The sequence below is a fragment of the Rattus norvegicus genome, chromosome 5, assembly GCF_036323735.1.
Source record: "Rattus norvegicus strain BN/NHsdMcwi chromosome 5, GRCr8, whole genome shotgun sequence".
Lineage (NCBI taxonomy): Eukaryota > Metazoa > Chordata > Mammalia > Rodentia > Muridae > Rattus > Rattus norvegicus.
The window spans coordinates 54,445,762-54,472,725 of NC_086023.1; the positions used below are offsets into that span (position 1 = coordinate 54,445,762).

Sequence of the window (26,964 nt, forward strand, 5' to 3'; positions counted from 1 at the left end):
GGATCGCGGAGGGAGGGGACAGTGGCTTACGAGAGGCCACATCTGTTTGTGTTCTCCCATATGAAAAAGCTTGACTTCTGGCATAGCACGGGCTCCTAGTTAAACTTGCATCTAGCAACAGATGAAAGGCTCTCTTCGATGTTTCGGTGGTGGAGATCAACAGCTGTTTATATCCTTTAATACCTAACTAAGGGTGGGCGCCTTCACATCTGTCAGTACTTTCTGGTTCTGTTTCCTTGGATCACAGTAGGGAGGAGGTGAAGTTTGAACCTACCTCAGTTCCCAGGCAGGGACACCGACCTAGGCCCAGGATTCTAATTCTAAGCAGATCTCCCTGCATCCATTGCTGGCCTAAAGTTCTTTTATTCCCTCCTGACAACACATTTTGATCATTTCTTGGGAGAATGACTCATGACAGCACGAAGATCAAAAACAGAGAGAGTGGGATGAACTCGGGGAGGGTGAAGGGGAAAGTGGAGTGCATTGGAGAAAGTGCTCCTAACATAGGATCTCTTAAAAGAAAGCACCGATTACTCCAGAGAACAAAGCACGGGGAAGCGGGAAGCGGGAAGCGGATGGATGAACGCTCTTGGGATGATGGCGGATGCTGGAACTTCACTCTCTCCTAACAAGACAAGCAAGAGAAAATGAAGCCAGGCTGGAGAAAGCTTGCCTTGCAAGTGTGGGGACTGATTTTGATCTCCAGAAAACATGTCAAAACAAAACCAACCAACCAACCTACCAAACAAACAAACAAACAGAACTGAGTGGTGGCATGTGCTTATAATCTCGGTGCTGGGGGAAACAAAGATGAGCGAATGCTTGCAGCTCATTGGTCCAGCCAGCCTGGCTTACCTGGTAAGTTCCAGGTCAAGAGGGATCCTGTATTAAACAAAAGTGAACAGCAGCTGAGGAGTGATGTCTCAGGTTGTTCTACAACACATGTGCTCAAGCACACCTGTCAGTGTCTGATCAGGAGGAGCTCAAAGAAAACATACAAAACCCACGAGCAGAAGAGAAAGTGTGGGTAACTATACCATGATGAGAAGCAGGTTGTCTCTCAAGAAGGAAAAGTGCGCGCTTGCCTAGCAAGCGCAAGGCCCTGGGTTCGGTCCCCAGCTCCGAAAAAAAGAAAAGGAAACAAGAAAAAAAGAAGGAAAAGTGCTATGAATGCTTACAATAAAAGAAGAGTGGTGGTGGGACTCTTTAAACAGATGGTTCAGAAGGAATCCAAACAATTCAATGGTTCAAAGACAATTCAGACAACGGACAAAAGATCTGAGTGGGTGTCCTAGATAGGGTTACCATGGCTATGAGGCAACACCATGACCAACAAAAAGTTGAAGAAGAAAAAGTCTTGGCTTAAATTTCCACATTATAGTCCATCATTGCAGGAAGACTGGGCAGAAACCAAGAGACGGGGTGATGCAGAGGCTGTGGAGGGATGCTGCTCTCTGGCTTGCTTGTATGGCTTACTCAATTTGCTTTCTTATAGAACCCAAGACCACCACCAGCCCAGGGATGGCGCTACCTACAATGGGTTGAGCCCTCCCCATTGATCACTTAGAAAATTCCTCACAGGCTTGCCTACGGCTAGATCTTATGGAGGCATTTTCTCAACTGAGGCTCCCTCCTCTCTGATGACTGTAGCTTGTGTTAACTTGATACACACAAAACCATCCGGTACACTTGTCAGTTTTACACACAAACATCATTGTTTATCCATAACCTTTTTTTCTAGTTTATCCCCTAAATCACACATTAATAAATGTCATGATATAAAGTATTCTGGGTTTTAAAAGTCCTGTAGTCTTTAAATGTCTTTAAAACATGCAGACTCTTTTTAAAATGCCAAATGTCTAAACCTCCAAAATCACTTTAGAAGTTTAAAGTCCCTCAAAGTGTGGGTCCGTAAAATAAAAGCCTGGATACTTCCTTCCTTCAAGAGGGGAGAACCAGGGCATATTCACAATCTGAACAAAGCAAAAGCAAACTCACACTGTATAAATAACTCAGTGTCCAATGTCTGGGATCCGCTCATGATCTTCTGAGCTCATCCAAAGGGCTCTGCCCCCTGCACCACAGATTATCTTCTAGTCTCAGACCAGCTTTAAGTCACCAGATGGGTGTCTGGTGGCTATCTCGTGATACTAGCATCACCAAAATGCTGCCAACTTCTGATGCAACTGGGTTGTACTTTCATCAGTAGCCTCTCCTGGGTTCTTTTCAGTGACTCCAGCTTGGCCACTTAGTGCCACACCTCAGCAGCTTTCCATGACACCCCTCCCCCCTTCATGCTTTCAAAACCAGCACTACCTGGGTAAGTCTTACATTACCAAGTTTGGGGTTCAACTAGCACAAGGGACAACCTTGACCACTTCTGTAACACAACTTCTGTGTACTGATTCTGAGGAAACACTTCCCAGAAATCTTTCACCTTAGTGATGCTGGTCTCTTCTTAATTATGGCCATGGCTCAACTGCCCAGCATCCATCATCCCAGCAAACCAAAGGGTTTACTTTAGTGCTTCTGGCCTCTTGTTAATCACAGCTGATTCTTCAACTCCAACTGACCAAATACCACATAGTCTTCCCATAAATGGCCCATTACAATCTTTGCTTCCCTCTGAAACTTCCCAAGCCAGCCTTCTGTCTTTTGCACTTCTCTCAGCATTCTTTTCTTCCAAGTTCCTACAAGATAATCCACTAAGCTCTTAACACTCAATGGCTTTTCTAGCCCAAAGTTCCAAAGTCCTTCCACAATCCTCCCCAAGACAAGATGATCATGTCTGTTCCAGAAATACCCCACTATCCTTGTACCAACCTCTGCTCTAGCTAGGGTTACTATTGGTGTGATCAAATACCAAGACCAAAGAAACTTAGGGAGGAAAGGGTTTATCTGACATACCCTTCCACATTCTTGTTCATTATGAAAGGACTTAAATTGGGGAGGAACCTGGAGGCCCTAGCTGAAGTAGAGACCATAGAGAAATGATGTTTACTGACTTGCTCAGCCTGTTTTCTTATAGAACTCAGGACCACCAGCTGAGAGGTGGTACCACCTAAAATTGGTCCTTCCCTCCCACATCAATCACTAATTAATAAAATGCTCGGCAGGCTTGTCAACAGCTGATCTATTTGAGGCAATAGCTGAGTTGATATACCCTCCTCTCAGATGACTCTAGTTCGTGTCTAGTTGACATCAAACTATGCAACATAGTGGGCATTTCTCAATAGAAGATTTGCAAGCTACTAACAGGCAACGAAAAAAAAAAAGCAAGACAGATATAGTATGTGCATATTTAATCAATAAATATCCAAGCAGATGCTTGAATAATGAAAACGTGACATATGTACACAATAGAATATTTCCCAGTCTTTAAAAAGAAGGAAATTGGGACTGGAGAGATATGTCAGTGGTTCAGAGCCCTTATTGCTCTTGTAGAGGCCTGGGATTCTGTTATCCAGCATCCACATGGCAGCTCAAAACCAATCGAAACTCCAGCTCCAGCATATGACATTTTCTTCTGGTCTCTGTGGACTCCTACACGCATGTGCACATAAACTCATGCAGTCTCACACACATACATATAAGTCAAAACAAGTCTTAAAAGACAATCTTAACTAGGTGTGATAATACACATTCGTTATTGTTTGTTGTTGTCAAATCACTTGGAAGGCTGAAGTGGGACTGGCCTGCAATCCAGGTCAACTTGGAATTCCAGGTCAACCTGGCCTACACATGGAATCAATCAAGGCCCCCCCCCCCTCTTTCTCTCAATCTGAAATGCATGAATCCTGTATGAACTGAGCTGAGCACAAAAAGGCAGATTATCTCACAAGTGGAATCTAAAAAGCTAAGGAGAGAGTAGAATGGAAGTTATCCGAGCTAGTGAGAGATTTCATTCCCAAGGACACAAAAATTTCAGCTAAAGAAACAGAAGATAATTTTTGTCTTATCGGCTCCTCTTTGGAAGAGGCTTTTCGGCTTGAGAGTGGGCCGAGGGGTTAGTTCGGCGGCCGAGTGGCTGGTGGTTTTCGTTGGTGGGTGCTAGGGCTGGTGTGAGCAGCCGCCCAGAGGAAGCACCATGATTTCGGCCGCGCAGTTGTTGGATGAGTTAATGGGCCGGGACCGAAACCTGGCCCCGGATGAGAAGCGCAGCAACGTGCGGTGGGACCACGAGAGCGTTTGTAAATATTATCTCTGTGGTTTTTGTCCTGAGGAATTGTTCACAAATATCTGTTCTGACCTTGGTCCATGTGAAAAAATTCATGATGAAAATCTAAGAAAACAGTATGAGAAGAGTTCTTGTTTTATGAAAGTTGGCTATGAGAGAGATTTTTTGCGATACTTACAGAGTTTACTTGCCGAGGTCGAGCGTAGAATTGGGTGAGGTCATGCTCGTTTGGCATTATCTCAAAATCAGCAGTCTTCTGGGGCTGCTGGTCCAACAGGCAAAAATGAAGAAAAAATTCAGGTTCTGACAGACAAAATTGATGTGCTTCTACAGCAGATTGAAGAGTTAGGATCTGAAGGAAAGGTAGAAGAAGCCCAGGGAATGATGAAATTGGTTGAACAGTTAAAGGAAGAGAGAGAATTGCTAAGATCTACAACCTCGACTATAGGAAGTTTTGCTGCCCAAGAAAAACAGATGGAAGTCTGTGAAGTGTACGGAGCCTTTTTGATAGTAGGAGATGCCCAGTCCCGGGTAGATGACCATTTGATGGGGAAGCAACACATGGGCTATGCCAAAATTAAAGCCACTGTGGAAGAATTAAAAGAAAAGTTAAGAAAAAGAACAGAGGAACCCGATCGGGATGAACGTCTCAAAGAAGAGAAGCAAGAAAGAGAGGAAAGAGAAAAAGAGCGGGAGAGAGAAAGGGAAGAACGGGAAAGAAAAAGACGAAGAGAAGAGGAAGAAAGAGAAAAAGAAAGAGCTCGTGACAGAAAAAGGAGAAAGAGAAGTTGTTCATGGAGTAGACACTCAAGCCGAACTTCTGACCGGAGATGCAGCAGGTCTCGGGACCACAAAAGATCACGGAGTAGAGACAGAAGCCGAAGCAGAAGTAGAGATCGACGAAGAAGCAGAAGCCATGACAGATCAGAAAGAAAACATAGATCTCGCAGTCGAGATCGAAGACGGTCAAAAAGCTGAGATCGAAAGTCCTATAAACACAGGAGCAAAAGTCGGGACAGAGAACAAGATAGAAAGTCCAAGGAGAAAGAAAAGAAGGGATCCGATGATAAAAAGAGTAGTGTGAAGTCCAGTAGTCGAGAAAAACAAAGTGAAGACACAAACCCTGAATCGAAGGAAAGTGACACTAAGAATGAGGTCAATGGGACCAGTGAAGACATTAGATCTGAAGGTGACACTCAGTCCAATTAAAACTGATCTGATAAGACCTCAGATCAGACAGAGGACTACTGTTGAAGAGTTTTTGAAGAATACTGAAAACGGAATAAAGTGAAGATCAACATTAAAATGAGGTGAAAGAAAGCTATAGTGGAGTAGAAAAAGTATAAAGCGCAGTTAGTTATTTGGTTTTTATTATTATTATTATTATTATTATTATTATTATTATTATTATTAAAAATTAATTCAGGAATGTTGTGACCTGCCAGATTTCAGAACATGTGTTAATAGCACTCACGCCACTTTGAAAACTTAGGTCCTGTATCATATTTTTTCTTTAAGACTTTTTAAGAAATATTACCTAAACACGTGGCTTGCTCAGTGTTTACTTGCAAGTTTTCAGTCTTGGACTTTGAAGACAGGATTAAACGTTAGTATTCATGTGAAGCAGACTGGGATTCCATTTTTACACCTCTGCTATCCTTAGCCTTTGGATTTGGAAGTGACAATAAAGTATCTCTGACTTTCTGTTAAAAAAAAAAAGAAAGAAAGAAAGAAACGGAAGATAGTCTAAAGAACTTTAGACAATGTATCAGGCATACTTTTTGTGGTCTGTTGTTAAGTTACAGGTCTCAATCTCATCTAAGAAATCCTTTCTCCTTCTGATTCTCATCATTTTTGGCAGGCTAGAGGACCAAACACAGGACCTTGACCACACCAGGTGAGTACTCCTCCATTGAACTGTACTCTTAGCCCTCATCTGAGATCAGGGGTTCTGCATTTTGAATTAGAAGGCCCAGGTAATTTTGACAACTCTAATCTATATAGGTTTATATATCCTTAAAATTAAGAATACTAGCTGGGTGTGGTGGCTCCCGTATTTAATCCCAACACTGAGTAGTAGAACAGGTTGCTCTCTGTGAACTGGAGACTGGCCTGGCCTACTCTCAAGTGACAAACAGCCAGAGCTTCAGAGAGAGGCCCTGTCTCAATGAATGAACAAACGCTAAATGCTAATGGAGCATGTTTTATAGAGAAAGAATCTCATCAAACTTGGAAACACACAGATTGAAAAATCTTTTCCTGGGGCCAGCTGGAAAAGGTACTTTCCCACAGGAGGCCTGATAACCTGGTTCTATCCTGGGACACACAAGATTGAAGGAGAGAACCTTCTCTCTTTCTCTCTCTCTCTCTCTCTCTCTCTCTCTCTCTCTCTCATTGGAATTCATGCTTACATGCATACAGACAGCACACAAAGTAAAGATATATTTTTTAAAAAAGATTTTAAAGTATTCTTCTTGGAATTTCATGAAATGCACACTGACTTACTAAGAAACCCATTCAGCTTCCTCAGAATTTCTCAAACTTATTCTACGCCCCTCCCCCACCCCCGGAGGAAACCTACTAAGATTTCTCAAAACCTCAATGCTGGGGAGCATAGAAACAGAGAAGTCATTTTGGATGCAGAATGATCAAAGAAACACTTAGAGAACAAAAAAGAAAAATGACCTTCTATGGGGAATATGGAGACATCCGCTGCTCCCCAGAACAAAGTGTAAAGTCACCTATGATGCTTAGTTCCCCAAACAGATGTCCAGAAGTTGCCTCCCTCTCAAGTTACGACAGGCTGCTGTACTGAGATAGCAGCTTAGCATGCAAATTGCAGGACTGCCCAGAGTTCAAAGCATCCAGGAGCCAATACCAGAAGGATGATGTCATATCATTATGCTATTGTATGTTCTGCACATGATATTGACAGTTGCTTATAAGATTTCTGAAAGAAAAAAAATCCTCTCAGCACAAGTAGCCAGTAAGAGTAAAACAAAAAGCGCAGGAAGGTAAGAATCAAAGGTTTCCCGCTCTGGAGATGCGGAACACCTGCCGATGAGAGTTTTCGGGAAACTAGACAATGCTTCGCACTTCACCTCCTTTCTGGTAACAAGGCACAGGAGAGGGAAGCATGAGGGGGCTAGACAAGTTAAGGCAAAGCCAGTATCAGTGTCCTGACAAACTGGTTTATGGCCTGAATACTTCGAGATGCACCGTCCTGCACCAGTTCATTCATGTACGTTTTTCTAGTATAAACCTGATTACTTCCACACATCCCTTCTCGATGTGAGAACACCTCTCCGTCTACAGTGATTTCCCAGGCTCCATCGTGTGCTTTCTGTGTACATTCATGTGCATTCATGTGCACTCATGCTTATTTTTGTATCTCAGCTACCCCAATAGCACAGTAGTCGCTCATCTTAGAAATGGTTCTGAGGGCCCAAGCTGGTGCCGGGCTAAGCACCAGAGACACAGCAATGGAGACAAGAGTCCTCCCTCCACTTAGCTTCGGATATAAAGAAGCAATGAATTCCACACCCCGCCTGTTTGGACATGGGAGTTCAATAGCTAAAATTCAAACAGGAAGGGAAGGCTGAGTCTGAACCCTTATGTTTTATGGCTAATAGCACAAAACCAGCCAAAATATCTGTATTTCGAATGTTCCAGTCTGTCTAGCAGTTGCCAGGGTTGACAGTACAGCCTGCGACTGTAGTAGCCTATGACTGGAAGAAGGACAAATCCAGGATTCTTATTACCTCAGGCTATGAACCGCTGTGTGCTTGTGCTCCAAGTCATCTATGGATTCCCATACTGTGATTTATAATCACAAAAGGTCAATATAATAATACCAACAGAAATCACGGTCAGTGCAACCTTACATGTTAATTGGCCAAAAACTAAAAAGCTTACCAGGCTGTGTGGATTTGGAATCTAGGCCTAAGAAAGCCAAGAAGATTAGGATCTAACATTTTCCCAAGTCTTGCAAGCATGTAGAATTAATTGTATACCACTAGTTCACAAAACCACAAATAGACCATAAATCACATTTTTCAATCAGTATTTTTTTTTTCAGATATATAGCTGATGGGAAACAATAGCAAGGGCACTATATAGTATTCAAAGACAGTGTAAGACTCACACTGTGTAAACTTTCTCAGCTCAGGGAGGAGTGGGCCAAAACATTAAAAAAAAAAAAAAAAAAAAAAAAAAAAACCAAAAGATACACGATCAAGTGTCTAAGCCCGTCGTGCACTTACCGACACATGTTGGAAATATGTCCTCATTGTTTATCTGGACTTCAATCCAATCCATAAGCAGGTTCATGTACTGGGGAGCGGGCAGTGCGGTTGGCTTCTTATACTTGAGGTCATCCTGCCACCGATACTCGTATTTGGGGCCCCCCGACATCACAGGGCAGGTCCGCTCAGTGCAGAACTCACAGATCGTGCCGTAAATGAGGTTGATGCGATTGAAGAAGTCCACCACGTGCACAGCCACCCAGTCGTTCTGGTCCTCCCCGCTCGGTAACTGTACAGCTGCCCTCAGGTCCACACCCGAGTTGAGGGATGCCTGAGCCCGTTTGTGCAGCTCGAATCTCTGTGTGCCGGGTTCGAACTTCCTCTTGGGCCGGAAGGTCTTGTCCTTGTTGAACACTTGCTTCAGGGCTATGGACATGGTCTCTTCCTTGGCTTCCTTCCTTTTGCAGGAAGCAAAAAGGCACTTGGGACTTTTCAGTGAGAGGTCACAGCCCAGCAGGCGTTTCCACTGCCAGCCCTCAGGCCCCAGGGTGGCAGCCTGTGGTTTTTAACTCGGTTTACTCTAAATGCCTCCCTCCATCGTCCTCTTGAATGATCTCCAAGGGAACTTCATGTTCCTTCCTAAAGACAGAAGAGAAACGGGAACTTGTGAGGGCTCACATTGCATTTATAAACTAATAGAGGCCTGGGCTTAATTTCCACCTTGCATTACTGGCTGTGCTTGGTCCCTATGAATGTGAAGGGGAAGCTATTGCCCTATGGACTTCGTTGGTATTCTGAATTACGTAGACGACTGAGGAAGAAAAGACGCTACCCTCTTTTTTCTTTGCTGGCTTTTCTCTTCGTGGCCCTAGGCTAAGGGCTTCTCCAAGGAAGGAGAGGTTAGTGATTCAATCCTGTTGCATATCTACTCCTCTTGGGGAACCAATGAGTAAGCACAGACGTCTCTGCCCTCCCAAATAGAGGCGATGGGACCTGGTGGCTATCAATCCAAGCTGGCTAAACAGAACCAGGCGGGGAGTCTGCATCGGCTGGATCTGTAAGAAGTGATGAAAGTGGTCAGCTTAAGCTGTTCATGGGTCATGTGGAATGAAGTTTAGAGAGCTGGACCAACCTGCAGTGCCAGTAGGGGAGGGGAGTAAGGGGTGAAGAGAACAAGGGGGGAGGGGAAAGAAGAGGAGAAAGAGGAAGAATGGGAGAAGGAATGGGAGAGGGGGAGGAAGAGGAAAAGGGAGAGGAGGAAGAGAAGTAGGGGGGAAGAGGCGGTCACAGCAGTGGCTGTTGAAACAGAGAGAAACAGCACAGGCCCAAGTTTCCTTGGAAGGGGTAAGGAAGGGAAAGCAGCTCCTTTAGTTCCAAACAATCCAGGAAGTGGTCCTAACACTCCCAAAACTTAGCTGCATTTCTTACCTTTGGGATACATTTGTTCTTCCAAGACTGGTCAAATAAATCCTTGACCTTAGTTCTGGCAGTTTTATGTTAGTTGCTCTTTCTCAAGAAGCCCTAACTATGATAGCAGTTGTTATCTCTATAATACACCACCCTTTACAATCCTAGCGTCACTCCCTGGACCTCTCTGTAACCGAGTTGTTCAACAGAACGTGCCCTGGCAGTGGCCATGTGGCACCTCTAGCCACATTTGCTGCTGAGTTACTCGGATGTAGACAATGTGACTAAGGAACTTAGCTTTTTTTTTTAATCTAATTTACATTAACTTGAATTTATTTAGTCATGCATGCCCAGTGGCTGCCACACTGGACAGCGCAGCTTTGAAATCCTAATATTCTCCATTGTTTCGTCTGACTCTCTCAAACCTCTGGCAAGATTTACAGAGTCATAGAAAGTATAGTAAAGTCACAGACAGTATCATTTTTCCTGGATCTCTCTCTCTAGGGGAGAGAGTTACTGGCTTAATAGCACCCTGTTGCTAGCAGGAGGCACAGTTGGCACCAAGTTTGGTTTGCTAAGTTCTTGTAAGGGCACTTTCCCCGTGGTCCTAAACTCTGAACCACGGCATCTTTCATCCTTCCTTTCCCACTTGTTCATGAAGTTCCCTCCCCAGAGCTCTGTTCCATTTTATATACATGGTCTCCAAAAGCTGCAAAGAAAGAGTGGGTTGAGGTGAAAGCTGTCCTGTGGCCTTGACATAGGGAGGTGGCCACAGTCCACTCAGCCCAAACCAGAGCAAAGTGAGCCCACAGCCGAGGCCAGCAAGCAGCCTCACCGCCACAGGATCTGTTACAGAGGATTCGAGTATGAGCTCTCTGAACTGCTTTATTCACACGCAGAAGGGGTTCTGCTCCACATGGTGAACGTGGCTTGGTTAAGTCATTAACACTGGAATATGTTCCCAAATATACCTTTTCAAAAATGTATATCAACTTTTATCAAAAATTTTTCAAACATGTTAAATTAGCATGCACAGTATTAGATTTCATCCTGACGTTTTCAGACAAAATTAGTTCCTGTTTGTTTTTCCTGAGGTACATGATTCCTTCTACAGACTTCGAACTTTGCTCAACACAGCCATGGTTCTGCTGCCACGCTCCTTCCTGCCCCTTCCTGCCTCTCCCACAACCTGGTGCTCTCATCCCATCTCTATTCCTTTTCTTAAAAGTTTTCCCCTGGAAAATTGGGAAACATTTCTTTTCTCCTTCTCATGTGGCATTAAACATACACTCCCTGCTCCCACCAAAAAAATCAATGTGGAAAAGGCCACATGACAGCCTGCCTGAGACCTTTTGTGAAGTCATCCTTTAGGGTACTCTGAACTCTCAACTACATGGATATCAACACGAAAGTCTAACATGTTAGGGGGTGGATGTGGGCAATCTCTTTTCAAATGAAAACCTTCGTGGCTGGGCTATAAGCTCAATTGTGAAAAACTTGCTTAGAATGCATGAGACTGTAGGTTCAACCCCAGTGCATACAAAAAGGGGGGAGAGGGAAGGGGGGAAGGGGAAAAGGGAAAGGGGAAAGGGGGAGGGAGGAAAATAGGGAAGAGGGTGGAAGGCAGATTCCTTGAAGACTTAGACTGATAAGAGCCTGAAGAAACTTGAAGCTTTAAAAGGTCATTTCCAAAACAAATGCATTGGTGAGAGAGAGAATGGTGAGACTTTTCGTTTTCTTCACTAAATCAGCAGCAGTCCCTCGGCGTAGCACAGTATTAACAGGTGGCTCCCTCTCTTTAGTGAAGAAGTCTGGCTGCTCCTGTTCTGATGACAAAAGGTCCCATCAGCTCTCATGGCTCTTGGAGCCATCCTTCATCCCCAGTCCCATGACCCTCGGTGCCTCTGATTCTGCTGCTTCTGGGGCCTATAGTGTCCACTCTCATGGAAAGAATGTGCCAGGTTCTCACGGCCACCATCAACACATCTGTCTGACACCCCAGCTGGAAACCCAAGAACCATAATTTTCTAATCAAATTCCCCCAAAAGTTTCAAGTGGTTGGCACAAGCATGTCAAAAAATAACCAAACCTTGCTAGAATTCAGATTCTTTTCCTCTCTAGTCTAGTGATATTCAAGTAACAGATTTCAAGACTTCAATCTCTTTGACTGGAAGGATATTTATCCCAAGCCTTAATCAGGTTTAAAATTACTGTCTTGTGGCTGGGGAGATGGATCACTAGATAAGAGGGCTGTCTTAAGTGAGAATGAAGCCCTTAACTCAGAACCCAAACATGGACTTAAAAGTCGGGGTGTTGCCAAGTGCAGGAGCCGCTCTACTTAGTGCTTACTCCTCAAGCGAGGTCTCGAATCTGCCCTGGTGATTAAACACCACTCTGCTCTGTAGCTCTCCCTAACACTTAGTCCTTAGCCCATCCTGTGTGGAAGTCATGCACGTGTCAGTGACAAAGACACTGAGTGCTAGCTAGGTTAAACGATTTGTGAGAAGTCAGAAAGTTGACAGGTAGCGACTTGAATCCATATGTCTCCGTCCCTGAGATATATAGGATGTTTTCCAGTAACAGCTATTTTACAGTTCCATGAACATCTTCAGGAACATTTCAAGCAGCCGCCATCATGGATCGAAGGGGAGTCCAGGGCATGTGGTACTGTTAGTTTCATTTGACAGGCGTGCTGGTCTCCTGGCACCTAATTCACATTGCCTTGCATGCTGACGTGGTCAGACATGGGAATGTCTCTGCTGGTGTGGTTTTTCACCTGCAGTGGAGTTACTCTGAGGAGTGTGCTTGTTGGCCAGGTAAATTCTCTATGTAGAAACACCAGGCAATGGTGTTTGGGATGGGTGAGAAAAAGATCCATCACACCTCTGAAGACTTGAATGTTCCATTTATATATTTTCTCAGGTGTCCACGCTATGTTGGTGTAGAGAGCTAAAAGAGTTTTAAGTAAAAAGGCGCATGGTGGATGCATGTGGCCTTCCTTTCCAAGCCCTATCTACACTGAGATCCTGCCCATAGTGTACTCTTTCATGCCCCTCAACCGTTACAGCCTGCCAGACTTCTGATCTCAGATATCTGGGACACTGAGCCCGAGGACCAAAAACAAGCATATATAACAAGTACTTGTCTCAAAAGATTTTTTTTTTTGATCAAATAAAAGGCTAGACATGTAACTCAGTGGCAGGGCACTTTCCCAGCAATCTCTAGTACTTGTTGTAACACGCAGACAAGGCTAGACTAGCATAGTCCTTATCCCATGTTAACTCAGAGACCCGAGGTTATGTTCAAATATAGGTAGCAGCTTCAGGTCTGCACTTAAGACAAGCTCCAAGTGATGTAGGATCTGCTGATCCATAAACACAGGTGATAACGGTGCATCGAATGTGAAGACTCTCAGGCTTCATCCCAGACGAAGGATCTAAAGCTGCTCTTTAACCACATCTCAGAAGAAAACACCTGAAGCCTTAGGTGGAAGGGACACCTGACTGGCTGACTAATGGGATGACAATATCCACTTGTTCTTGTGGTTTTTGTCAACAGTTTGCTTCATAAATAGTCTGAAGTTGAATATACATTGTCAGGAAGAACAGGAGAAGACCCCAACTGTTTTCAACTCAACTGCTTTGCTTCAGTTGAGGTGGCGATGTGGGGGTAGGAGTTTGGGGATGGGGTGGGTGTAGGGTGGGTCAAGGAGAGTTCTGATCTGGATGGATCTAGACAGCAGAACACCTCCAGGTCTCTGGGAAAACCAGCATGTGATGCCACACGGAGAGCGGCTACTGCTACTGCAACCATGTGCCTGGAGTTTCTTGGGCTAACAATGACATAGTGCTTATTCTCTGTCTTTGTCTAGTGTCCAGAAAGAAAAGAACAAAGCATAAGTTTTTTGGGCCCTCGAGAGAAATGCTAAGACAATTCTGTTAATGAACAGCACCCATTATAATTCTGGTTCTCAATAAACAGTTGAAGCCAATTGCTCATTTAATTAAACAAAAAAAAATTACTAAGGCTTGTTTGAATATTCATAGGACTAGGATGCATAATTAATTAAATTCTGGCCTCTGTTTATGAGGACCTCATGATTTGGTGTTCAGTCTGAACTTTTCCTGCTCGGAAGCCTAACATACTAATGTGGACACAGATGTCATTCCTCCAGTGTGTCGCCTGAGATAGGAAGGGAAAAAAAGCATCCAGGTCTTTGGAAAGAGAAAAATGGAATTCCAAATAAACGGCATAAAACTGACAGCAGCTCCATGTGTTCTCCATATTTTCTGCTTAATAGATCAACTTTAGCAATAAAACAAACACACAGTGAAACTATGGAGAGAACGCTGCTGGGCTGTGAGGCAATGTTGACAAGGTCGCTAAGCAACACTGGCAGGGGAAGTTCTTATTTTTCTTTTCCTATTGATGTCTTCTGCCTCATTAGTTGAAAAAAATCAGAGTCCTTGCCAGGGATAGAGGAAGAAATGAAACTGCTCTCCCACTGACTCCTGAGAAACGCGTCTTCTTTGGCAGCTACCACATCTTAGAGGCCATCTTGGTGAGGCAGAAGGGTGAACAGCAACAGAGGTACAAGGTCGATTAATGTTGACAATTGGAAGTGTATGGCGGCAGAGGATGTCTCTGGACAGGACGAATCACTACAGAAAAGCCACGAGAAGAATGCCTCCAAGTACCCCAAGCGCAGAGGAGGTACAATCTGGTCATTGCCTTTGCTGGCATCTGAGAAGCCGGAATGGTGTTGGGCGCAGAGCTGACCTCACTGAAGATTTGTTGAATGTACAAACAAAGGACATGAATGAAGAACATTCTGCACTAAACAAGAACCACAACGTTAGACGGAATTGCAGCCTCTAATTTGAGTCATCTGGGGATTCAGCCTCAGCCTTGGAATGCTGGATGTGAATAGACCGGTTACTTAGGGATATCCTGGAGTGGCATGCCAGTCTCCTGCAGGGACAAGACACCTGTCCACTTACCTTTCTAATGGGCTCCTCCCTTCCTTGACGCTTTCTAAAATTTCAGTCTCAGAAGTGAAGAACAAGTCCGGTGTCTTCCTACCAGCATATCTTTGTCACTTTGGCTGGAATTGTTTATAGAATTTTTCCTCTTACACTGTCAGTACTGAATAAATTAGGTTTTAAGGGGTGGTATGTGTGGGTGGTGTGCACACTCGAGTGGGGGTGTGTGTGTTATCAATCAGCAAATCTCAGAGATCTTCCATTTCCATTTCTCATTCAACCATACCTGGTTTTGACTTGGGTGTCTTAGTTGTTTTTCTATTTCTATGATGAGATACCATGACTACAGTGTACAAAGTACAATGTACATGTACAAAGAACATGTTTATCTGGGGTTTACAGTCTCAGAGGGTCTATAGCAGGAAGCAGACAGGCATGGTGCTAGAGCAGTAGCTGAGAGCTCATGTACTGAGACACAACACACAACAGTGCAGGGGGAGGGGGATGGCGGAAGTCTGGGTGGGGAGGGGGTTGCCAAAAATCCTTTGAAACTTCAAAGCTTGCTGGCAGTGGCACTCTTACTCTTAAGGAGGCTACACCTTCTGCTCCTTCCCAAACAGCTTACAAACTGGGCATCAAGTATATCAACAATTCAAACACATGAGCCTATGGAGTCCATTTTCATTCAAACCACCACAGTGGGTTTGGGGGATTTGAACTCTGGTCCTCATACTTGCCCAGCAAGTGCTCTTACTTCCTGAGCCATGTGCCAGCCCTGTGCACTTATACAATTGACATCATCTGATGTTCGTCGTCTCCTCTATAGGAGGTGCTCATCGACTCCTTTCTGTCAACCTTTATGCATCTTGCCCTCCTGTACCCTTCATATAACACCAGCAAACTGGAGAAGTAGCTTTCCCAGACCACCCCCACTCCACCCCCAGCCACCCCCAGCCACCTTCTCAGAGCTGCTCCATCCACGAGTTTTGTTAGATTAGATGAGAATAACACCGCTGCCTTGCTGTAATCGTCAAAGACACGCACAGGTTCAGAAGCCAGCATTTCTAAACACAGACGAAGTCAGTAAGAGCACTGCAGCCTTATGTAAGCGTGCCCTGCGACCCTCACTGCCCGTCCGTCATCCATAGCTCTTCATTGGCCATTCTTTTTTATTTATTTTTTTAATCTTTATTAAGTTGGGTATTTCTTATTTGCATTTCGATTGTTATTCCCTTTCCCGGTTTCCGGGCCAACATCCCCCTAACCCCTCCCCCTCCCTTTCCCTATGGGTGTTCCCCTCCCCATCCTCCCCCATTGGCCATTCTTAATTCTCACTTAGGCATTTCATCTGTTTGTTTAGACACCAGGACAGATGCTCTAACAGTAAAGGAGGAGTCTCTCAAAAATTAAAGCATCACATGCCACCCCCCTACCCTCCCTATCCCACCCCACCTACCCCCACCCCCTTGATACAGCAGCAAGGGCAACTACCAGGGGGCACATAAACAAGCCATACTGATTCAAATGACTCAGATTCCCCAGACTCAGAAGCAGCTGCTGATCAGAAGAGGACCCAGTGCTGAGACAGAGTAGGGATGGGAAGCAAGGCGAGCAGGCTGCACACACTACGCACCATAGCCCTTAGACAAAAGACAGACATTTATCTACAATGCTTTCTTGAACGAAGGCCTTGTGGATGCCGGGGTGGGGTTGTCGGGATTCCCAGGAATGAGGAAGAAGCAGAATCTTTGGCCCAACCTCAGATAGGCTTGACTAGGTCTATCCACTTTTAAGACTAAGTAGCTAGGGAAGTCACCGCAGAGGCTCAGCTGGCCGATTGGATTTTATAAAAGATAATCTGATGATTTTACTTTATTTATGTATTTTTGTCGTTGTGATAGGGTCTCGATATGTAGCTCTGGCTGGCCTCAAACTCGGAGATCCACATGCTTCTTTGTTCCAAGTGCATGGAGTGCACCTCCATGTTCAGCACAAATAGATTTTATTCATATTTAATTAATGTGTAAGGGTGTTCTTTGATCTGCATATTTGTCTGCACACCACAAGATGGTTGGTTATAGATGGTTGTGAGCCACCACGTGGGTGCTGGGAATTGAACTCAGGCCCTCTGGAAGAGCAGCTAGTGCCCTGAACTGCTGAGTCATCTCTCCCACCCTCATGGGTTTATTGACATTTTAAAGAAAAGGGGAAGAGACAAAAGTTTCAAGTTTGTAAAACCTGATATATTTTTCCATAGCTTTCAATTCTCGGGAAAATACTTATTTTGTGGCTTTACAAAAACATGTTTTCAAAACACAGTATATGTGTTAGGCAAGGTAGGAGGAAGTTAGATGACTATGAAAGATAAAGGTATGGAAGATAGAGGTAATACAGCGGCTGAAGTAAAAACTAAGGTAGGTGACTGTATGTAAGCGCATGTTTGCATTTTAAGCTGCAGGCATATAGCAGGTAGAGTGCCTACCCGGAATCTCCTACAGATGGTGAGAGAGAGAGCTCGTTGTTGACTACCATTTCTCTCTTGGTCTTTGAAACGGGAAGACAACCATTTCTTGGAGAAATATAACCTTAAAGCAAAAATGTTCAAACCTAAGGAAGTCAGTTCCTGTAACTGTCAGTGGACATATTTATCCTTAGCCATTCTAAGGGAATCGAGTCTCAGGGCCTGGAAAAGTTTTACTCCTGGAAATCGGAAAGTGCAGTTCTCGTTTTCAAAAGAGCAGTGTTCAGCTCAGAGGAGCAGGGCCGAGTTAAAACTGAGGAGAGCATTCACAGGCAAAGTTGCCAGGCAGCCAAGGTTATTGCTTCTGCAGGTTGGTGGGAGACGTCAGAAGATGTGTTCATGTGTCCAACCTGTGACCCATGGGACACATGCATTCCCCTTAAGAGTAACAGCCTAACGTAGATGACAATGAAGTGCTAATGTATCAAAAGGGCTAACACTCTTGGTAGTAGATTTAGCACGTAGTAGGTACTTTTAAAAAGTGGTTACTATTGTTCTGACATCATTCGATTCATATCACGATGTACGTCTAAATAGAAAGTGTGATTTCTAAGGAATCAAACAGAACCAGGTATCTATCTTAGGTTACTGAAAATTCTTTTCTACCAAATTACATAACAGTAAGTAGCAGGCTCAGACAGCAATGATTGAGGACTTACTGGTTACTTTAATCCTCACAATCCAATGCCTAAGTCCCTTTTTTATGCTTAAGAAATTATTAGTTGGGTTGGGGATTTAGCTCAGCGGTAGAGTGCTTGCCTAGCGAGCGCAAGGCCCTGGGTTCGGTCCCCAGCTCCAAAAAAAAAAAAAAAAAAAAAAAAAAAAAAAAAAGAGAAATTATTAGTTTATTTTATACTTAAGAAAATGGAAAGGCACAATATGCAAACTTGTTGCACAAGCCAGGTGCAGTGGCACACCTTTAATTTCTAGTCCTTGGGAGGAGAGACGGACAGACCTCTGTGAGTACAGTCTGTTCTACATAGAAAGTCCCAGGCCAGCCAGGGCCGCTTACTAAAACACTGTCTTAAAAACAAACAGACAACAACAAGAAGCAACCTGCCTTTGCTCAACAAGACTGATGAATGTTTCAAAAACAGAGAGACCAGAGGAAGCTCACACCTGCTGCAATCATGGAAGGAGAGGAACAGTGGAGCCCTACATGTTGTCCTATGATGCGCTGAAAGAGTGGTGGTCCCCAACATTATCAGTCCTGAGTCAGCTGGCTACATCTTTAGACAAGGCAACTTTTACAAGCCTCTGTTTTACCTTCTTTAAAAATCAAGACGGTTACTCTTCAAGGTGTGATGATGAACATTAAGAGTTACCATTTGTGGGAACTTAAGTCAATGGAGAACAGTTTATGGCAGGCACGATGTCTGGTATTGGCAGTAGATGCAACTTTAGATCTAACAGCTTGGGGTGACAGAAGTCACAGAAGATGCTTCGGTGCGATGCAAGTGTTCCGTGAACAGGGTAGGAGAGGGGCAAAGAGGAAAGGGTAGGCAACGGGGACCTGGAAAGGATAAGAAAGAAATCAAATGATTCCTTCTCACTTGATTTGGGTGGGTTTTTCATGATCGAGTCAAAGAAAATAATATTAATCTCAGCAACATAACCTCAATATTCCCCAACCTTTAAAAATACATTTAGGAGCTGGAGATGTGGTCCAGGAGTTAGGAGCACACATAGCCCTTGCAGAGGACCTGGGTTCAGTTGCAAACACGCAAAGTGGGTAGCTCACAACTGCCTGTACCTCAGTCTGGGGGAATCTGACACTCTCTGGCTTACTGGGATAATGGGGTGCACATAAGGTCACATAGGCACACAGGCATGCACACAAGGGTAAAAAAAATACAAGTTTATGCTATCGTTGTGAGGTGTTTCAGTACTTTTTGTCTGTAACAAGATCTGGTGCACATGGCTTATTTTGTGAATTTGGGCAGAGCGGGGCAAATAATATTTCTCCCGTCTTCCCACTGATCCTTCAGAACACTTTTCCGATTTCAATCTTTTCCCACGATAAATTTTACAATGACCTACACTGTACATAACCAGTAAGCACAAGCCAGCTGTGACCTCCTGTTCCAGCAAGAACAACTAAACTCCCTACACTGTTTACAAAGTTTCCCTATTATCAGAAAAGAGACACCGCTGGAGAAAGAAGGCCGCGGCCTTAGAAATAGGAGAGAATGGACTGGCCAGCATTGCTGACTCTTCGATGTGAGCAGGTAGGAAGCAGATAAGCCCGGATGAAAGGAGACTAATAATTAATGTGCCATCTGCTCTAGCCTCCTGAACATGCCCATGACAAGTAAAACAAGAAGTCCGAAGGAAAACTGAGCCGAGTGTGTAACTGGCAACCCTGTGACAGCCAAAGGGGCTGGGGTGGGGGTGGGGAGGTCAACCCTGCTCTCAGAGCTGCAAAGATGTGAGTCCACACTTTGTCTGGGGGATAGTTACTCTTCAAGGTGAACTGGTTACATGAGGCACCAATCCTGGCGTCTGCAGTGTGTTTGGGGGACAGAGGAGGTAATGTGAGTAAAGACAGGCAAGAGACAAGTATGACACTTGTTGCCCTAGATGTCTCACTTCACCAGGTTTCAGGCTTCGCGACATGTAGGAGCCCCAGACGTCATCGGCTCTGTTCTTTGACTCATTCCTGACAGACTTCAGCATCTCAGCCTCAGAGGCACAAAATCATGGACTGTGTCATTGGGCATCATTTGCTCACTTGAAGTTTTATGAAGAAGATTTTTCCCTAAGCCCACCAATAGACCATCCTAGTGCCGCTTCCTGGGAAGAAGACTTTGTTTAGTTGCTAACTTTGAGAATAGTTAGCACTGGGCACACATAGCTGACTCGGACTTACTTTTCTTCCTCTGGAGAAGTGTCTACCTTTAGCTCTTTCCTGCTGCCCAATTCCCCAACCCCTCATTGGAAGAGATCACTTTCTCTACCACTGCAGGGAGACTGGGTTTTGAGTTCATGGGCCTGTCAGCCATAGACCTAGGGCTGTAGTTTCCACTGACTACTTGCTTTAATTTTATTCTCTGTTGCTGCAGTGACCAACAGGACCAAGAAAGGGTTTATTTGCCATACAGGTTACTGTCCATCCTCAAAGGAAGCCAAGGGAGGAACTCGAGGCAGAAACCGAAGCAGACAGTGCAGGAGTGCTGCTCACTGGCTTGCTTCCTCTGGCTTCCACAGCTCCCTTACACAATCCAGAACCACAGGCCCAGGGCTGGCACCGACCATAGCAGTTAGCAGTTGAGGAAGCGCCCCCACAAACCAATCTGAGGCAGGCAGTTCCTCAGTGGGGGGCTCCTTTCTTTCCAGGTGTGTCAAGTTGGAGACTGATGGAACTGACATTTCTGTAAGAAATAAAGTTGGTGCACACCTGTAATCCAAGCACTGAGGTGGCTGAGGCCGGGTGATAGAGAGTTCAAGGTTAGCCTGAGCTACATAGTGAGACCATGTATTAAAAAAGAAAGGAAGGAAGGAAGGAAGGAAGGAAGAAAAGAAAAGAAAAGGAAAGAAAATGAAAGAAAAGAAAAGAAAAGAAAAGAAAAGAGAAGAAAAGATGGATATATTTGACTTTTTAGTCTTTGTAAGGCTGGGAAGGTCTGCTTTTGTTGTGGTTTAAATAAAATCTAGCATCTGCTTTTCTTACCAACTTCCTGAAAGCCAGGTAGAAGGAAATAGCAAACATTTCCTGGGGCCCTGCTGGAGACTCAGTATGAGGTTGTGCAGTCTGGCTTGCCCACACAAAGTTAGCTGCGTGGGAGAGACTTTCAGCAGAGACTTGTGACAAAACCCAGGGAAGACCTTACGACACGATGCACTCATCTGTGGGAGCTCCGGGGCCGCACATTAGGAAGCACGGTTTTCTCACCGGTTTTCTTTGATGAGAGAAGACCGGGTCACAGGATGCATTGATCACAGACCCTTCCAGCTGCTAACACGGTGGGCGGAAACGCCCAGAACAGAGTACATTTCATTTGTGAGTCAACTCCAGGTCTCACGGGCCCCTGCTCTTGCAGGCAGCCTCCATCCAGCAACCTGATACCAGAAGGGACTGTTCTCTACTCTCCATAGGGACTGGGAGAACCTTCCAGCTATCCAGGTAAAACTGCTCCTTTGCTCTGCCTCAACCTTCTGCATTCACTGGGAAAGTAGGAAGGAGGCAGAGAAAGAAGAGATAGCTGGTGCACGTCGCGTGTACCAGGCCTGCACCTCTGCGGCCCGTACTCGCATGGCTCCCTCATGACGTCACACCCCACTGCGCTCTTCCTTTCCTGTGGCCTATCCCTCCTTAGATGATTTCAGCACGAGTACTCCACACAGGACAGCACAGACGGGAACTCTGGAACCCTTTTGGTAACTCTGTTTATCTAAACGATCCCAGACCAAATACCAGGCCGATAGACAGTTCTTTCTCCCACCAATAGGACCACGCTCCTGGAATCATGATTCCCAATCTACAGATGAAATCTTTTCAGAAAACAGATACCTCTTACAAAGATCACCAGGGTTGCTGGACGTGCTGTTTTCCAGGCTGGTGTAAACAGCTGACACATCTTCATGTTGCAACATTCGGTCAGGAGTCTGGGCTGATACTCAGCTCTAAGACTTGGAAAATACAGGACAAAGGTTGGGAGGTGGCTCTTGGTGACAACGCTTGCTGTACAAGCGTGGGGATCTCAGTTTGGATCCCTTAAAGCCATGTGAAAGCCAGATATGGATACACACACTGGTAACTCCATCAGTGGGGAGCAGAGACAGAGAGCTCATCACTGGGGCTCAGCGTCTAACTAGCCTATTGGGAAGGAAGGCAAAACAAGCAACAGGGGGCTTCTGCGGGTTCAGAAAGAGGCCCTGTCTCAGGGAAACAAGGCAAAAATAGTCATAGACCCCCCTCAGGCCTCTCTGTACATGTGCACCCCAACCCCTTACACATCAACTTACATACCACCCCCTTACACACACATTCACACACATACATATATATACATATATAGACACACATATACACAAACATACATACACACATGCGCAAGACATACACACACATAGATACACACATATAGACACAGATGCACATAGATACACAAACACACATACAAACACACATATAAACACACATAGACACATGCACACACATATACACATGTATAGACACACACATATATACATGCATACATATACATGCAAATACATATACACATACATACATACACACATAAATATACATACACAGACATATTATCCACACACCTACATATACATACACACATATATACACCTGCATATGCACATACATACACAATATATATATGCATATACACACATATACATGCATATACTCATACATACACACACATACATACACACCACCAACAACAACAACATACATACAACAAGCCCTTTGTATAGATATTTATGTGGTCTTGTCAAAGACTTGGAGTGAGCTTGGAGTGTTTTTCTCCTAATATAAGAAGGAAACAGAGTGCAATCATTTCCATTACTTTTCTCCCCTGTCCCTACGATGTCTGTGATACTAAACAGTATCCTGATATTAGTTTTTCTGCAGCTCTGATCCTGGCATTCACTCCCACAAGCTGACAGTAAAATTGTTACTGATATGATTTTGCAGCAGGAAGGACTCTTGAAAATTTGTTTAATTCAATCTAACCTCTTAATCTGTTTAAAATCAAAACAAACACCTAATGCCCAGAAGAGTGCAATCTTAAAGGCCAGCAGTTATGACAGACCCAGGGCTGAGAATTTAACCTCTGCTTCAGTGTTCTCACTGTGCATATGAGCCTCTTAAACATGTAATGGGGCTGGGCGTGGGGCCGTGATGAATGACCACCATTCAAAACTGCCCAAAGTAGCTTCTCTTTTAGGTAAGAGGGCAAGCAAGCACTTGAGTGGCTGGCTGGCTGGCTGGCTGGCTGATTGATTGATTGATCGACTTATGGATTTTTTTAACCTATGTGGATCTTTAAGCCTTTTAAAGTAACATAGCTTAAATGAAGTCATACAGAGACCACCCATGATATAGAAATATATAGAAGCACAGAGAGTCCAGCCCCTCCCAACTCAGACCTTCAAGAACCAGAAAGGCTGACTTTGTCAGTTAGATAACCCACAGGCCCCCATAAAGTCCAGCCTCCAAGGGTGGGAGTTTCTGCCTCCTACAAACGCCTTGTCTTCACTGTACTGTGAGGGAACGGTTCTTGGCTGGCCTTTGCCCACAGTACTCCAGGTATTGCCTTTCCTCTACACCAAACAGTTCAACCCACTCTCTTCACACCTAACTCCTAGGTGGAAGGTCCAGCAATATGCAGAGCTCACCTGCCGCCATCCAGTCCCTACCCATCCAAGCAGTTTCGGCCACACCCTGCCTCTTACACAGATAGGCATACCTTCCATTTCTCTGGATCCTTCATGATACGGCTTTTTTCTTGCAGATCTTTTCATTGCTAACTTTTAACCCCTGCTCTTCTGTACAGTTTTACATTTTGAATTTTGACTCTGTTCTTGAATTGTGCTTTTCCCCTGAGTCCTACCTCCCACTTCTCTCGAAGTCTTTCACTTCTCTGCCTCTGAGGGCTCTGGTAGAAACTGAGGCTGATGAATTCAAAGTACACAATCCTGGGTCATCCTGAGCAAGTTTTCTAGTGAAAAACAAGTTCCTGTGAATTTCCTTTCTGGACCCTCAAAACAAACAAACCAACCAACCAACCCAGAGATCACCTGAGGTGCTTTGTAAAATACATTCTGTTCTCCCCTCCTGTCTCTGAATGTATTAACAGAAATACTTCTAGTATGCAAGTTAGGGGGCCTGATACACCAGTGCTAGGCCAACACTCAGACAGCCAGGAGAACAGGCAGCAGAGAAAAGTCCTCTGAGAATCTGAAATTCCAGGACAAAGAATGATAGGCAAAGGCCTTGGAGAGTGGAAGGGAGGGCTAATGTGAACCAGGTTGAGATGGGAATATGGCTTCCCCACTGCCAGGGATATGTTAGATACACCACCCAAGGAGGGGGCAGCTCGGCCCTTCTTTGTACTCTGCATCTGCTGGTCCTTGACTCCTACAGACTGTTTTGTGTGCCTGAGGGGCAGCATGTCTGGGATTTGAGTCCCACAGCTGCTTATTACATCACATGATTAATCTTCGCCGCTCTCCTCTTCGAGACTCAGATAACAAAGTTACCAATCGAGGTGTGTTATGAGAGTTAAATAGTCTCATCCCAACAAAAAATTTGTACACACCAGGCACATTGTCAATGTGGAACAGGTTTAATTCTTGTCATTAATGTAATACTTCCTAAAATGTGTGTTCTTCATTCTAGGTGGAGGGAACCTAAAGGGCAGACAGCGTAGGCCTCCTTTTTCTCATTTAGCACTCTGAGGCGATTATACGTGGCTCCAGGGTTTCAGTGTTGCTCAGTCAAGATGGTAAGTGAAGGGCCACAGCTGGTCTGATACACCACAGGCACTCAGCAACCCTCGATGATTGTAGAAGAGGGCAGGCCCCTTGCTCCCCCTTGGGGAGGAGGAACAGCAGTTTTCCTTTTAGGCCTAACTGGCTGGCGCCTCCCTTCAGCCACAGTCAAGCAGCCAACTACTGGTCCACGAGGGCGGGGCACAGGCTAGGAGGCTGCCATGGCGACGCGAGGGAAGCTCCCAGATAGTTTGTGTTTACTGGACATTGGTGCTTATTTAAGACCAGGAATTCACACTCCCACGGCAGTGACAGCAAAATTCATCCTGGGTCAAAGCATGCATTTAAAATACGAAACCTCTTCATTCTGATTTTCTTCTGTAACCGCGATGTGTAAACGTGCCAAAGAATGTTAAAAATAAATCAAAGAGGAAAATGCCTCACAGTTTCTGACTGATGGGTATGGAAACAGCCACCTCCCAAGGTCGAGATGGGCATGAGGTTTCTCATTGTCTAGGGGGATTGTTTTGATTTTCTTCTTTATTCCTTGGGTGTTTTATTTGTTTTTCCCACACTATTTTTTAGTGACTAGTCAGGGTGCCACCACTGTCCTGAAAAACAATAAGGTTTACTGAAGGAGAGAAAAGTTCTCAAAAGTCTCCAGAGGCTGCAGGAACTCTGCCAAGAGAAGCGGCTGCTTTGACACAGCAGTGGAAAACAACCAACCACTCCGGCAGGCACCAGGCTCAGCCAAATCCTGCAGCGAGGACTCACTTTATATTGGGTCCAAGACTCGCTTTATTTTGGGTCCAATCGAGAATCCAGGAAGCCACGTGCATTGGCTTCTTTTCCATTTAAGATTCTACGTTCACTAATATGTGGTGATGAGGGCAACTTTGCTAGGGTGCTACTGGGTCTTCTCAGAAAGAGGAGGTGAGAAACGGGTTAGTCCCAAGAAAGCTCTCTGTGCAGAGCACAGAGCTAAGGCAAGGGTTAGATAATAGTTCTTAGTCCCTGTCCTCCCCTTTCTCCTTTCTCCTGCTCCTTTGCGCTTCTCCTCTCCTTCCCTAACCCACTTGCTCTCTCTCCAGAGTCTTAAAATGTAGCCCAGGCTAGCCTGGAACTTAACTGTGATCTTCTAGCCCTCCTCTAGCTCCCATGTTCTGGGATTAAAGGTATGTGCCACCACACCTGGCCTCCTAGTCCCTTTAAATGTCACTTATTTATTTAGAAAAAGAATCTGAAAAGATGACATAGATTTCCATAAAAATTCTGATTGCCCAAGAAATTTTTGTATGAATTTCAGTTGGTAAACAAAATCAAAGACCCAATATAGGGAAAAGCTGAAGGGTACAGAATGCCAGAAAGAAAAACAAGACACCGAGCTCCCACTAGAAAAAAAAGAAGCCTGGTTAGCACATCTCAGATGCAGACCCTTACAGACCCAAACAAGATACAAGGCACTTGCCTACATTTGTATTTTAAATCAGATAGCTAGCCCCAGAGGCTACAGATCATCACATCTCAATTGATGATCCAATGAGCTGCTCCCTAGTTGATCCCTTCCAATATGTCCTGTCTCAGAGAGGCTTCTAGAAAAACACAAACACTGACAGACCCGGGCAGCACAGCCAGAGAGCCCTGATTTATTTCAGCTTTAAAGGGTTTCTACACTTGACTTCTCCTTTCTCCAGAGAATACAATCCACACGACTGAGCCTGCTATCTAAATGAAGTGCACGGTTTTTCTTTTTCATCTAGCAGAGAAAACGAAATGTAAGGACAACCTGCCCTGGGGTCGAGAGGGGCGAATGGGAGAAGAGTAAGGTCACACTGGGACACAGGGTGTAGAAAGCCATGCTCTCCAGACACAGCTTACAGGGTATAGACAGAGAAGAGGCAAGGTCCTAGTTTTCAGGGCACCCAGAATGGAGTGCCTGCCTGTCTTCCTGCCTTCCTGCCTGCCTTCCTTCCTTCCTTCCTTCCTTCCTTCCTTCCTTCCTTCCTTAATGAAGTTTCACTACGCAGTGCAGGCTGGCCAGGAACTTGCTATGTAGATGAGGCTGGTCCTACACAGTCCAAGGAGCTTTGAACTTCTAGAGATCTACCCGCTTTTGCCTAAGTACTGGGATTAAAGGTGTGTACTACCATGGCCAGCAGGAGTTGCTTTCTAAGCAGTTAC

At 44.8% G+C, this 26,964-nt stretch overlaps 2 protein-coding genes across 2 annotated transcripts in view; one reads left to right on the top strand and one right to left on the bottom strand.

The window, feature by feature from the left end:
- Mob3b (MOB kinase activator 3B) overlaps window positions 1-26,964 on the bottom strand; it is a 191,656-nt gene that overhangs the window by 103,253 nt on the left and 61,439 nt on the right. The window contains exon 2 of the mRNA NM_001108970.2: window positions 8,440-9,060. Within this exon, the coding sequence (NP_001102440.1) occupies window positions 8,440-8,857 (418 nt within the window). The 5' untranslated portion in view covers window positions 8,858-9,060. The remainder of the gene's footprint in view (window positions 1-8,439; window positions 9,061-26,964) is intronic.
- On the top strand, window positions 3,944-5,912 carry Luc7l3-ps2 (LUC7-like 3 pre-mRNA splicing factor, pseudogene 2). The gene is given in 1 exon segment (XM_063288524.1): window positions 3,944-5,912. A coding segment is annotated over 1 exon segment (1,299 nt). The 5' UTR covers window positions 3,944-4,087; the 3' UTR covers window positions 5,387-5,912.